Source organism: Phyllobates terribilis, unplaced genomic scaffold (genome assembly GCF_046119375.1).
Source record: "Phyllobates terribilis strain yellow unplaced genomic scaffold, ASM4611937v1 Scaffold_3__8_contigs__length_932513732, whole genome shotgun sequence".
Taxonomy (NCBI): domain Eukaryota; kingdom Metazoa; phylum Chordata; class Amphibia; order Anura; family Dendrobatidae; genus Phyllobates; species Phyllobates terribilis.
This window is the reverse complement of record NW_027362763.1, coordinates 705,577,826-705,593,483: the sequence shown is the minus strand read 5'-3', so window position 1 is coordinate 705,593,483 and position 15,658 is coordinate 705,577,826. Positions and strand designations below refer to the sequence as shown.

Sequence of the window (15,658 nt, the reverse complement as noted above, 5' to 3'; positions counted from 1 at the left end):
ACTGTTGGTGTGTGGCCGCCGCAGACTTTATAATACGCTACATGCAGAAAAGTATGTGCCCCCTCCTCATTACACTACAGGAGCTTTTTTCACCTAACATTCTACATCCATAGCCATTAATATGGAGTCGGCCCCTCTTCAGATATAACGGCTTCCGCTCTTCTGGGAAGGTTTTCTACAAGATTTTTAGGGTGTCTGTGGGAATTTTTGCCCCTTCATCCAGAAGAACATTTGTGAGGTTGGGGAGAGGCTGGGTTCACAGTCTCCGGTCCAGTTCATCCCAAAGGTTTTGGATGAGGTTGATGTCCGTTCACTGGCCGGTCATGTTCTTCCTACTAAACTCCCCCTCTGTGTCTGTATGGAGCTTGTGCACTGGGCACCATCATGGGGAACAGAAAAGTGTCTTCTCTTAACTGTTTCCACAAAGCTGGAAGCTACAATTCTCCACAATGTCTTGTATGCCGACCAGGGCGGACACCAGGAATTTCAGGGCCTTATACTGTCAACATTTTTGGGCCCCCTTGAGACTCTGGCCCTCGAACCTTCCACAGTCGATAAAGAAATGACAAAAAAAAAATACTCTACCGCCCCCTGAAATAAACAGAGTGGCCATTCAAAAATGCATGCGGCCGCTTCATTCATTTCTATGGGAGTTCCAAATATTTCTAGAACTCCCAGTCAAATGTATCACGCATGTCTGACCAGTCGCTCCAGATGACGGTTAGAGTTACGGGGCCCCTGTTCTCAGGATCAGTGGGAGTTCTACTTCTGGGACCCCCCCCCCCCTGCTGATCACAAGAACATGGCCCCCTGAAATGAAAGAAGCAGTTGATTGTCAGGGGCAGCTCACACGGCAAATTTTCAAGCAGAATTTTGCGCGGACAGACCCTTTCTCGGCGCGGCTGCAACCCGCCGCTTCACAATTCTCATCGCTGTCTCCAATGGAGATGAATGGGAGGCATGACGATATTCAGCAGAATGTCGGTGTGGCTGTCCGCGCCAGACTTCTGCTTGAAGATCCGCCATGTGAACTGGTCCCAATAATTATCCCATATGTTGTATATAGGGAATAAGTATTAGGTTACTAGAATAGACCCTTTAAGACAGGCAACTGCACCTTATTGCAGTCAGTAGGGTCGAACATAGTAGTACTGTAAGTGTATTGGGGGCGTGTCTGTTCTATAAGTTCATTAACACGCCCTCAATGCACTTCCAGGCTAATTTGCATATGGCTACCAGGCTTGATTTCTCAGCGCTGGCACATCGAATTATTACAGGATGGGTGTCCATTTTATCCTTGTACTAGGCCCTATACAGCCGCACTGTTCGTTTCAGTAGTAGAATCATCCTGACAGGTTCTGTTCGTTACTGGATCAACCTCTCCTGATTGCTGATTTCTGTCATTCTCATTCATTAATCTTCTCTCCTGTAAGTTGTTTGTGTCTTGAAGTCTCCTCCGAGCCTCACGTCTGTTTACTCCGTCTGTGAAATGAAGTAGATGTCGGCCATGTCTCCTGGGAGGTGGCTGTTGCTCTGCAGGGCTGTTACGACCTGACATGACACCGGCTCAATGGCTGAAGGATAATAGCAGCAGGCCAGACAGCCGCATGGTGGGGTGCTGGTCACATTTTAGGCTGTGGCTCCATGAGGGCTTTCGGTCACTGTAAAATTGCAACTGTCACACATCGTTAGGGTGAAAAAAAAAAAAAATGCATCTGCCCCAATGTGAGGAATTACCGTAGAGCCATACTGTAGTTTATTATCCTGCTACTGGTTTTCCCACAGATATTTTAAAGGCAATTAGAAAATGACCTTTTTACTTAAACCAAGTTTTGACAATGAACTTATTTTGTAAGATTTTTTGTTTTTTAAATTTCCCATTTCAAATTATTTGGCTTTTGCTTTTCCTCCTCTTCTTTGAACGGCCATATAATTATTTTTATTTTTGCAAGACCATTTTTTAGTTTTGAATGACAACGTTCATTTTACCATTATTTCCATTTTATGAGATCCATATAATGTTTTCTTTATTTTTCTGTTAACTGGAACCTTGTTCAGGCTTGTTTTTTGCTTGCTGAACTGCAGTTTACAACAATGATCCCATTTTGGCGTTCATACGACAAATCTGGCTTCTTGATATTTTTTTTTTCTAATTTTTTTTTTTTAACGTTCAACGTATGTTTTCCATAATTTTATATTTTATCATGGACACTATACCAAGTCTGCTTTTTTAAAATTGGTAAAAGGAGAGTGACTTAAACATTATATATATATATATATATATATATATATATATATATATATATACAGTACAGACCAAAAGTTTGGACTCACCTTCTCATTTAAAGATTTTTCTGTATTTTCATGACTATGAAAATTGTACATTCACACTGAAGGCTTCAAAACTATGAATTAACACATGTGGAATTATATACTTAACAAAAAAGTATGAAACAACTGAAAATATGTCTTATATTCTAGGTTCTTCAAAGTAGCCACCTTTTGCTTTGATGACTGCTTTGCACACTCTTGGCATTCTCTTGATGAGCTTCAAGATGTAGTCACCGGAAATGGTTTTCACTTCACAGGTGTGCCCTGTCAGGTTTAATAAGTGGGATTTCTTGCCTTATAAATGGGGTTGGGACCATCAGTTGTGTTGTGCAGAAGTCTGGTGGATACACAGCTGATAGTCCTACTGAATAGACTGTTAGAATTTGTATAATGGCAAGAAAAAAGCAGCTAAGTAAAAAAAAACGAGTGGCCATCATTACTTTAAGAAATGAAGGTCAGTCAGTCTGAAAAATTGGTCAAACTTTGAAAGTGTCCCCAAGTGCAGTTGCAAAAACCATCAAGCACTACAAAGAAACTGGCTCACATGAGGACCGCCCCAGGAAAGGAAGACCAAGAGTCACCTCTGCTTCTGAGGATAAGTTTATCCGAGTCACCAGCCTCAGAAATCGCAGGTTAACAGCAGCTCAGATTAGAGACCAGGTCAATGCCACACAGAGTTCTAGCAGCAGACACATCTCTACAACAACTGTTAAGAGGAGACTTTGTGCAGCAGGCCTTCATGGTAAAATAGCTGCTAGGAAACCACTGCTAAGGACAGGCAACAAGCAGAAGAGACTTGTTTGGGCTAAAGAACACAAGGAATGGACTTTAGACCAGTGGAAATCTGTGCTTTGGTCTGAGGAGTCCAAATTTGAGATCTTTGGTTCCAACCACCGTGTCTATGTGCGACGCAGAAAAGGTGAACGGATGAACTCTACATGTCTGGTTCCCACCGTGAAGCATGGAGGAGGAGGTGTGATGGTGTGGGGGGCTTTGCTGGTGACACTGTTGGGGATTCATTCAAAATTGAAGGCATACTGAAACAGCATGGCTACCACAGCATCTTGCAGTGGCATGCTATTCCATCCGATTTGTGTTTAGCTGGACCATCATTTATTTTTCAACAGGACAATGACCACAAACACACCTCCAGGCTGTGTAAGGGCTATTTGACCAAGAAAGAGAGTGATGGGGTGCTACGCCAGATGACCTGGCCTCCACAGTCACCAGACCTGAACCCAATCGAGATGGTTTGGGGTGAGCTGGAAAGCAGAGTGAAGGCAGAAGGGCCAACAAGTGCTAAGCATCTCTGGGAACTCCTTCAAGATTGTTGGAAGAACATTTCCGGTGACTACCTCTTGAAGCTCATCAAGAGAATGCCAAGAGTGTGCAAAGCGGTCATCAAAGCAAAAGGTGGCCACTTTGAAGAACCTAGAATATAAGACATATTTTCAGTTGTTTCACACTTTTTTTGTTAAGTATATAATTCCACATGTGTTAATTCATAGTTTTGATGCCTTCAGTGTGAATGTACAATTTTCATAGTCATGAAAATACAGAAAAATCTTTAAATGAGAAGGTGTGTCCAAACTTTTCGTCTGTACTGTGTATATATATTTATATTTTGTAAAAAAAATGTATATATACACACATATAAATGAGAAGGTGTGTCACAGCTTTTGGTCTGTACTGTACATTTTTTTTTTTTTTTTTTTTTGTCTCCCTAGGTGACATTATAGGAGATTGTGCCTTTTGCTACATATAGCAGGGTAGAAGCCCTGCTATGTGTAGCACAAGCAAAGGAACGAACGTAGCTTCAAGTCTCCTAATAAGGGAACTATTAAATACAGTAAAAAGTTTTAAATATAAAAAAAATCACCCCCCCTTTTGCCCCAAAACAAAATGAAAAATACACATATTTGGTATCGCTGCATTTAGAAATGCCCGATCTATCAAAATATAAAATAAATTAATCTGACCGGTAAAAGGCGTAATGAGATAGAAAATCGAAACATCAGAATTACTGTTTTTTGGTTGCCTCAACTTTGCAATAAAATGAAATAACGGGCGATCAAAACATCCTATCTACCCCAAAATGGTATCAATAAAAACGTCGGCTCCGAAAAATGGAGACGCTACGGGTCTCAGAAAACGGCAACAAAAGCAAAAATTTTTTTTATTTTTTTATTTTTTACCGCTTAAATAAAAAAAGCTATACATGTTTGGCATTTGCAAACTCGTACTGGCCTGAAGAATCATATTGCCAGGTCAGTTTTACCATATAGTGAACATGGTAAGTAAAAATACCAAAAACCTTTGTGTTTCATTAAAAAGTAAAACTCGCCCTGCAAAAAAAAAAAAAAAGCCCTCATATGGCTGGAAAAATATAAAAGTTCTGTCTTTTGAAAGAAGGGGGAGGAAAAAAAAAACGGTAATGAAAAACTGAGAATTGCCTGGGGGTGAAGTTAGATGTGAATCCCATGGTTTCTGAGCTGCACTACCTGAGAACGACCACTACACTTTGTAGCGCTGTGGTGGTCGGCCCCGGTTTTGGTTTTCTTACATCTGTCTTCACAAAGGGGGCAGTTTGGGTTGTGTGAGGTTCCGTGAAGACATTTTCCTGATTTTTCAGGTATTATGTGACATTGAAGTTTTCTTTCTTGTTTCAGATTGTTTCCAGGAAGAGCCCTGAGGATGTGCAGGAGGTAATCCCGTGCTGAATAATTTCTGTGTGCTCTCTGATCGAACAATATCAAAGATTATCTCCTAGAAAATTGACGTTTGAGTGTAGCTGTAGTTTCCCCAATCTTTCTCTTTCCACCACACTATCCTCACCGGGGTCTTGGGAGCAGAGATCTAGGCCGCTCTGTTCCCTCTTATGAACCTGATAGGAAACCTGTTTGCTCCAGTCCCACAGTAGTAAATGCAGCAATGGTCGACCATGCCCATTACAGCACCATTTACACAGGAGGCTTTGGGGAGCGGTGAGGGTCCTGGCAGCAATCATATATTTAAAGCAACCTTCAGTCAAAGGGTTATTCTTATTACATTAGAATTGTAAAAAAACAAAACAAAACAAAAAAAAAAACCTTTGCGATTTAATTGTTATTAAAAATCATCTTCATTCTCAAAAAAAACAGAAGAATTTTTAATTGTATCATGTACTGCTCATTGCCTAGGTTACCGGCCACCTCTCCAGCCTATCATAAGTGGATGGTTACTTTGAAATGGAGTTCAGCTTTTGCAAGCTGTTAGCTATAAAGCTTGTAAGCACTTGCCAAGCTTCACCACCCCATGCCCTCCATTTATGTTACACAGTTCCCTAATATAGCAGAATCATAGAGCGCACAGTTCAGACCAGGGGTGCCGCCGCGAGCGAACTGTCAGCCGCCAGCCAGGAGTCAGATCCTTTTGTTCTTAGGGGTGTCTGGCATTGGCTTACTCCCTTCTTTTTTTCAACTCCTGCATACTGCCAAACTGAATGTGCCTGTATTTTGGTCAGAAGGAATACCTATGAAGGTGAATAGGCAACTTCATATTTTGAGTGTTATCCAGACCCTGCTTCCCCGCACCTTCCCTATTCTTGCTTACCATTCTGTCCGCAGACTTTAACCCCTTCCCAACTTAGGACGTAATTTCACACCCTACGTTTGATGCAGGTGCACAGAGGGGGTTGAAGAACTAAGCCTGCACCATATCCGGCAGGGGCAAGTTGTGTTCTCACGTGATGTTACACAGCTGGAACCTGCCCATAACTGCAGCGACCGGGGCTAGGTCCAGTTGCTGCTGTTTAACAGTTTAAATACCACTTTCAATCTGTGATGGTGGCAATTAGATGGCAAAATTGCAATTGTTCCAGCTCCCCCGTGACAAGGAAGGACATCATAGAAAGCAGATCAGTAATTTTCCTACATACTGCAATACTGTAGAATTGCAACGAAAAGAAATTGCAATGAAAAGAACAAGTGGTAAGACAATCGCAGGGCCCCGGCGGGGACTAAATAAAATAAGAGAAAAATTAATAAAAAGCTTTAATAAAAAAAAAAAAAAAAAAAGTTAAAATCGGCCCCATTTTCCCAGTTCAAAATTAAAAGATTAAAAAAAAATGAAACAGATTTGGTATCGTCGTGTCTGTAAAAGTCCGATATATGAAAATATAAAATTATTTAAACCCCAAATAAAAAGAAAAATCATTAGTCATAGTTAATGATTAGGTTTTCTCCCTAATTAGATGGCGCTCGGTGTGACCGAATTATGTCCCGAAATGCATCAGTGAAGTCTGTCACACTGCGAATCGCGAGGTCAGAACTAAGTGACTATATAAATTCTGAATGCATCCGGAAAAGGGCACGATCGCATCCAAGGGGAGACGAATCCCGTACAGTAGGAGGTAGCATTAAAGGGGTTGTCTTCTTTATGGAAAAGGTTTTCCTATAGGCTTCATTAGTGCTAAAACATTAAAAAGTAACTTTCTCACCCTTCCCAGGTCCAGCTCTGAGTCTCTATTGCTGCACCTCCCGACATATTTTATTGTCTGCAGCGTTGAATCTGATGTCACGTTGACCGCACTGCAGCCAATCACTGAGCTCAGATGCTATGCTGAATTGAAGACAAGATGTTCTGAACTCAATGATTGGCTGCAGCACTCTCAATGTGAGATCAGTGACTTGGCTCTGGACCTGGTGAGGGTGAGTAAAGCTTCCCCCCCCCCCCCCCCCAGTACTTCTGCAGCTGGTGGATGACCTTACTATGACAGGCGCAGGCGATATCTGGTTTGGGTGTTGTGCTGATGGCAGTGTGACTCCTTACTCTCCTTTTTTTTCAGATTGTGACTTGGAAAAGATACAGCGACTTTAAGAAACTCCACCGGGATCTGTGGCAGATACATAAGAATCTCTTCAGACAAACCGAGCTCTTCCCTCCATTTGCTAAAGCGAAGCTGTTTGGTAAGTGCCGGCGCGGTGCTCGGAGCCTCCGCTCGTGTCTGTACTCGTCCTCCAGCTGACACCCGCTCCACACCCGCGTGCTCTCCTCATGCAGAGCTTTGTCTTTAAAGGGATTGTCCACTTTACTTTAATTTTTAACAGACGTGTTGGGGACGCGATTTTGTGGCACTCACTGATATATCAGTCATACAGGTTCTCCTTCTTCCTTACAGTCTGCACAGATCTCCTGTTCTCACGATGGCCGCTGATGGACCTCTATGTGACCCGATCTGTCCATCAGCTTCTCCAAATTAAAAATGCAACACATGGGAAAGCTGTTTTTCGATTGCAAAAGCTGATGGACTGGTCTGGTCAGAAGCTCCTGCACCAGCGGCCATCTTGAGAACAGACATGGCGGCTGCAGTCAACTTAATGATTTCAGAAAATTCTGGACCTTGTAATGAAAAAGTTGCACATCATCCAGATGATCCGCGAGGCGATCGTGGGAAACCAATGGGTTATCATGGCAGCCGGGGATCACATTTAGGCCCCTATAACTGCCATCTTTGTCCTCCTGTAAAGCTCAACTACAGGCTGAGCACCATTGGAGAACCGCGATTTCGCTATATATTGTATAACTGCGATGTTACGGTATATAGTGTAAGCAATCGAACGACCGCAGGTTCAAGTCCCTCGATGGGGACTAAAAAAAAAAAAATGTAATACTGAAAAAAAAAGAAAAAAAAGTTTATTTTAAAAAATAAATATTTAATCTATCACTCATCCTTTCCCATACATTTATATGATAAAATTCATGGTCTCGTTCAATTCTGCAACTCATGCCGCAGAAAACAAGCTCTTGTATGTCTGTGTCGGTAGAAAAAATAGAAAAAGTTAAGACTTTTAGAACAAAGTTAGGAAAAAATCAAAAAAGCAAAAATGAAACTTGGGCTTAACAATAAGACATATTGGCACAAATGAATTAATATGGCTACATTATTATAAGACCACATTTAGATTTTGGGAGTAACCCTTTAAAGGTAGAAAACTCCCTTTACTTGACTCATATTTACCCTGTAATACAATTGTAGGGCTCCCTCTGGTGATCTTTTCAGGTATATCCTCCTTTCTGTACAATACTGAACCAGCAGTGAGACTATTATTATTATTTTTTATTTTTTTGATAAATGCACAATTTTGTGAATCCAATAAATATCAATAAAGTTGGATTTGATGCAGGGGGTCTGCATTAGAAGTCTTCCCCATACTTGTGTAGATTCCGCAGTTATGCGACAAGAACATGCAGTGCTTGCGACCTAATGTACCTTTGCTATGGGCGGAGTGTTACAACAGTTACACCTTATTCTCAATACATTTTATGCTTCTATTTATTTAAATTCTTTCTTTGCGTTTTTTTTTTTTTTTTATACATTTTGTGCATCCTACTCCAGTCCCTGCCTGGAGTAAGGATTCTGGAGGAGTTTTAAAATTTGGTCCATTTTTGCAACTTTTGGTGCTTAAAAGTTGCAGAAATTGGTTAAAAGTCTTGTCTGATGATTCGTTTCAGGGCGGTGTTACACGCTATGGGGCGGCACTGATGTCACTCGCTCTGCTTCTATCACAGCACCCTTATGACTTCTCATTTCCGGGAAAGAGCCGACGGTGTCAGAACTTGGGACTGTGGTAGTGAACACTGACCAAAAATTAAATAAAAAAAAAAAAAAAAAAAAAAAAATTACCTAAAATGCCTAAATTCACTGAGATCCTGGGCTCCTAATTTTTTTTTTCAGATCATATTCCTAAAATTAATCACACCTCTAAAATCTATCATTTCCTTTTAAAAGACCCCTAAAATTAATCCTCCTCTAAAATTAGTCACATCCCCTAAACGTGACCCAACAATTTATGAAACCCTAGAACAGACCCCTAAAATTAATCACGCTGCAGGCAGGCCCCTAGAATTAATCATGCACAAGAGCAGACCCCTAAAATATAGCATAACCTAAAACCACTATAGTATACTTCATAGTAACAGGACATCAATGGGACAGCAGCTCCTTTTTCCTCTCCGCACAGTGCCCTCTGCACAGGCAGTGGAGCATGCTCAGTACACTCTCCCATAGAAGTCAATGAATCCTTTTCTATAATTTGAACAATATGGCTGCTCCCGTTATCATGTAAAACCTTAGTATTGACCTTAATGAAACAACAAGCTCCATTTAAATCTTCGCCCGATGAAGACTGGTTTCCACATCACATCGCTTCATTTTTTTGAATTATTATTTTTTTTTTCCACACTGTCTGAAAACATTTGGATCCCACTCAGGAGACCCCTGGGAGCGTCTCCTGTTTGTTTTCCGTCCACTCCCTTTGCAGGAAATAAACTCACGGTTAATCACTGGTGATAACTGATCCATCCTGTCCTATCTACACTTGCAGTTCCAGCCGGCGCTCCATTACCTGTCATGGGGGGTGATCACAGTGGCTTGTTACAATGGGAAATCCCCCCCCCCCCCCCGGTGTCATGTTGTTGTGTTTACTTATCCAGAGGGGCCATTTATTTCCTGTAAGACCCCCATCCTGATCCCACTTGTCACTGTGTTACGACCTCCATCATACTTTTTTTCCAGGCAGTGACCCGATACCAAAAACTGCACTGAACGCAGAGGTTTTGCTGTCATTCTAGATTAATTCTTCTGACTGGTTACTGTAGGGTTAATACTTGCGGATTTTGGTGCCGATTTGCAACAAGTCATTTTTTTCTGCTACTTGACTTTGTGCACCAATTCCTCACCATCTCTTCTTGCTGTCAGAAGCGGGCGCAGCTCGTTACCATCCTGAAGCGCTCAGGGTATGTTCACACGTGCAGATTTTACCTTATGCGTTACATGGTAAAATCTGCAGCGTAAGATGAAGTGAGGCGTATCCAAAAAATGGAGAATGAGTTAACTGTGGATCCATCAGTGAGCTCTTTCTAAGAGTCCGAGCATTTCTAACTTTTTTTTTTTTCTTCCTGAGCTCCTCTAAACTGATTTATAATCACAGACCACATCAAAGTAGACTTTACAGGGAAACGGAGAGCTTGTAAAAACAAAACAAGGCAAATTTCAAATGAAACCCAAACTCAAAAATATTTAGCCCCAAATATATGCATTTAAAGCGGTATTCCCATCTCCAAGATCCTATCCCAATGTGTAGTAGCTATAATATTAGCAAATACCTCTAATTAAAAATTTAGTATAGTTCTTCTGATTCGCTATGTCTGTTACCGCATGTGCAGGGCTTTGCAGTAGCTTAGGTATCCATGGTTACGACAACTAAGGACTGTCACTATAAGAGTTGTCATAACCATAGATACCTATATTACTGCAATGCCCAGCACATAAGGTAAGTGACAGAGTGAATCAGAAGAACTATACTACATTTCTAATTGGAGGTATTTGGTAATATTACTATTATTACACCTACTACATACTGTTGTCTTCCGTGGGCGCCCAGGTCTTTTTGCATTGATGAGTTCACCAGTGCTTTCTTTCTTTCTCAGGATATACCAAACTGTAGATTTTGCCACTCCTAATATTGTAGCAATTTCTCGGATGGGTTTTCTCTGTTTTTGCAGCTTAAGGATGGCTTGTTTCACCTGCATGGAGAGCTCCTTTGACCACATGTTTACTTCACAGCAAAACCTTCCAAATGCAAGCACCACACCTCAAATCAACTCCAGGCCTTTTATCTGCTTAATTGAGAATTACATAACGAAGGGATTGCCCACACCTGTCCATGAAATAGCCTTGGAGTCAATTAACAGAAACCAACAATTCAGGAATTGTTTTTTTGAGGTTTTTTTTTTTATGCTGTTCTGCGTGTGATAAAAGTGAACAGGCAGCGTTATTCTTTGGGTCAGTACGTTTACAGCGATACTACACTTGCTGTTAATTTTTTTTATGTTTTGGCGCTTTTACACAATAAAACAATTTTATAGAAAAAATATTTTTTTGCATCGCTTTATTCTGAGCGCTATAACTTTTTTATTTTTCGGCTGATGGAGCTGCATGGCAGAACAAGATGACGTTTTCAGCGGAACCATTTTTATTTCCATTTTGCTTTTTGATCGCATTTTTTTCCACTTTTTGTTTGGCGATATGATGAAAAAGCATAGTTTTTTGCTCCGTTTTTTATTTATTTTTATTACGGTGTGCACAGAAGGAGTTAATTAGTGTGACAGTTTTATAGATCCGGTTTTTTCGGATGCGGCGATACCAAATATGTGTGCTCTTTTTGTTTTTGCATAAATATACGGATTTATTGGTTTAATATTTTATTTAGTGGTTTTTTTTTGTTGTTTTTTTTTTACTGTTTGAAAAACATTTTTTAGACTTTTTTTTTTTTACATTTTTACTTAGTCCCTGTATGGGACATTAATTTTTATTTTTCTAATCACTGATCTCATGCAATGTAATAGACATGTATTGCATTGCATGAGAACTTTGCTGACAGTTTCACACTGTCTGTCTCCTGCTAGATTTCAGCTGCAGGCTGAGCTCAGCAGGACACCATATATGGCAGATCTGGAGGCTTTCATGTGACCTCCAGCTGCCATAACAACGGCAGGTCCTGGAAGGCATCAGGGGGCCGTCGGAGAGGTAAGTGGACGACCCCCTCTCCTCTCACTATCTTCTATATGCCGCGATCACTATAGATCGCGGCATATAGAAGATAGCAAAGGGTTAACATCATTGGGACCTGATCCAATCAGGTCCCGATGATGTCCCCTGTCAGAGCTGTCGCTCTGAACCGCAACCGCAGCACTTGCAGGACCCTGGGGGTCCTGAGGGCTGCGGGACCGCTGACCGTTCATAAACGTCGGCGCTGCACAGAGCCCAGGCAGCGCCGACGTTTATGTACAGTGGGCGGTCGGGAAGCGGTTAATAATAAAGACCTTCATTTAAAAACTGCATTTTGTGTTTACTTGTGCTATCTTTGTCTAATATTTAAATTTGTTTTGTGATCTGAAAACATTTAAAGGGGTTGTGCCACCATAAAGAATACAGCTAACGAACCAGAAAAGGTGGAAAGAAATAGTTTTGTAATTATATAGTGATGAAAAATGATGCTTCATTCAAAAGATACTAAGCTTTTATTTTTTGAAAAAAAAAATTAAATAAATAAATATGTATGTATGTATGTGTGTATGTTACAGTTGAAACCAGAAGTTTACATACCCTATATAAAAGACACATGTTTTAAGGCATTTTTATTATTTACTGCAAAGTCAAAAGTTTACATACATTCATTAGTATATATCGATAAGGTCAACAATTACACCTCCCGAATAAATATATTTGGCACACAAACACAGGCTATATGAGCTCGATTTAAAGGAAAATAAGCAGCAAATCCACTAAAATAAATTAATTTTTATTTCAATAATTTAAAAACTTAGTAAAAAACAGGTGCCTTCAAATTTCATCAATAAAACACTCCACACTCGCTCAAATTACATGCAATAGTAATCATATAACAAAACATGCCTATAAGATCTAAAATATCAATATTGCACTCCTTCCCTAAATATAACGTGCTGTAAATAATTCAGTACCAACCCCCCAAATCCAAACAAAGTGCAAGTGCATGAAAGAGAGATTCCTCTCTCTATATTTGGAGAACATTGATTATATTTGTAGCAAAGTGCAATTATCAAGTATATGAAAAACAGCAACAAGAATCAGCACTAAAGTTATAATCAGCATTCACTGAAACTATTAGTGGAAAGCTATGTGCACAGGGTTGTATTATTCATAGGCATGAAATCCAAGTGCAATACTTACATATAAAGTGTTAGTAGCAGTGTACAGCCGATGGAGGTTTAGAGAAATCTGCCCCGACTTCAATAGGGGCGTGAAGAAGCATATGGCGAAACTAATAGTTTCAGTGAATGCTGATTTTTGTTGCTGTTTTTCATATACTTATATGAGAATTGCACTTTGCATTTATATCTACCAATATAATCTCAAATATGAATAATATAACCTTATACACATAGTTCTCCATTATAACTTTAGTGCTGATTCTTGTTGCTGTTTTTCATATACCGTATATTCCGGCGTATAAGACGACTTTTGAAGACTGAAAAGTCTTCTGTCTAGTCTGGGGTCGTCTTATACGCCGGTAATGCTTTTGAACTTTCAGAAATTGACATGCGGGGATACTCTGGGGGTGTTAATAAGCTGCCGTGGCCGTATCCCTGCCATGTTGGAGTTAATATAAGGTGGAGGGAGTTAAAATACGGCGGCGGTAGGTCCAGACAGTCAGCGCTTCTGTGCTGAAACTGACACATCGCTGCGTATTCCCAGCTCCGGACACAGCGCAGGACTTCTGTGCCGACAGCTTTCACTTGTCACAGAAGCGCTGCGCTGTGTCCGGAGCAGGGAAGTTCGCATCGCTTCTGTGACAATATATGAAAAGCCGGCAATTCAGCAGCGGCATAAGCCGGCACCCGACAATTTAGAATAGAAAGAATAGAGCATCACACATAGATTAGATAGATAGAAACATGTCAGTCACATATATATGAAGTACAGTGACAGTATTGCTTACTGTACTTGTCATTTAGTGTAAAGGATTTATTAAAACAAATAATAGTGTTTTCATGCACCGTCTCTTTAAAAAAGCCGGCCGGCAATTCAGCATCTGTACCCGACAATTTATAACAGACAGAATAGAGCTTCACACATAGATTAGATAGATAGAAACATGTCAGTCACATATATATGAAGTACAGTGATAGTGTTGGTTACTGTACTTGTCATTTAGTGTTAAAATAAAGGATTTATTTAAAAAAAAATTGGCGTGGGGTTCCCCTTAATTTTAGGCTCTAGCGGAGGTTAAGCAGACAGCTGGGGCAGATGTTTGAAGCCTGGGAAGGGGGTAATACCCACGGAGCTTCCCAGGCTACTAATATCAGCCCCCAGCTGAATACCTAGCCTTTACTAGCTATTAAAATGGGGGACCCCCCCAAAAAAATGACGTGGGGTCCCCCCTAATTTAATAGCTAGCAAAGGCTAGGCAGACAGCTGGGGGCTGATATTAATAATTTGAGCCGGTGTGGAGTGTTTTATTGATGAAATTTGAAGGCACCTGTTTTTTACTAAGTTTTTAAATTATTGAAATAAAAATTAATTTATTTTAGTGGATTTGCATCTTATCTTCCTTGAAACCGAGCTCATATAGCCTGTGTTTGTGTGCCAAATACATTCATTAGTATTTGGTACCATTGCCCTTAAACTGAATGACTTGGGTCAAACGTTTGGGATATCCTTCCAGAAGCTTCTCACAATAGTTGTTTGGAATTTGGGCCCATTCCTCCTGACACAACTGGTGTAACTGATCCAGGTTTGTAGGTCGTCTTGCTCACACCTGACTTTTCAGCTTTGCCCATAAATTTTCAATAGGATTGAGATCAGGGCTTTGTGATGGCCACTACAAAACATTGACTTGGTTATCCTTAAGCCACTTTGTTACCATTTTGGCAGTATGCTGAGGGTCATTGTCCATTTGGAAGACCCATTTCCACCCAAGCTTTAACTTCCTGTCTGATGTCTTGAGATGCTGCTTCAGTATTGCCACATAATCTTCTTTTCTCAAGATGCCATCTATTTTGTGAAGTGCACCAGTCCCTCCTGTAGCAAAACAACCCCACAACATGATGCTGCCACCCCCCGTGTTTCACAGTTGGGATGGTGTTCTTAGGCTTCCAGGCTTCTCCCTTTTTCCTCCTAACGTAACAATGGTCACTTATGCCCAAAAAGTTCAGTTTTAGTTTCATCAGACCACAGGGCATGTCTCCAAAAATTAAGGTCTTTGTTCCTGTGTGCATTTGCAAACATTAATCTGGCTTTTTTATGGTTTTTTTTGAGTAATGGCTTCTTCCTGGCAGAGTGGCCTTTCAGCCCATGTTGATACAGTACTCATTTCACTGTGGATATTGACCCAATCTTTCCAGCTTCTGCCATCATCTTCACAAGGTGTTTTGCTTTTGCACATGTCAGACCAAAGCACATAAATCTCTGGAACACAGAGCCCCTCTCCTTCCTGAGCGGTATGATGGCTGGACATTGCCATCTTGTTTGTACTTGCGTATAATTGTTTGTACGGATGAACGTGGCACCTTCAGGTATCTTGAAATTGTACCCAAGGATGAGCTAGACTTGTGCAAGTCCACAATTCTCTTCCTGATATCTTGGCTGATTTCTTTAGACTTTCCCATGATGCTACACAAAGAAGCAATGTGTGTTCAGGTGTGCATTAAAATACATCCACAGGTGTGTTTCTAATTAACTCAGATGTTGCCAAAAAAAACTATCAGAAGCTTCCAGACACCTGACATCATCATATGGGCAGTC

The 15,658-nt window shown here is 40.7% G+C and overlaps 1 protein-coding gene across 1 annotated transcript in view; it reads left to right on the top strand.

Annotated features, from left to right (window-relative positions):
• RPS6KC1 (ribosomal protein S6 kinase C1) overlaps positions 1-15,658 on the top strand; it is a 132,093-nt gene that overhangs the window by 1,445 nt on the left and 114,990 nt on the right. The window contains exons 2-3 of the mRNA XM_073671966.1: positions 5,001-5,036; positions 7,157-7,277. Coding sequence (XP_073528067.1) covers positions 5,001-5,036; positions 7,157-7,277 — 157 coding nt within the window. The remainder of the gene's footprint in view (positions 1-5,000; positions 5,037-7,156; positions 7,278-15,658) is intronic.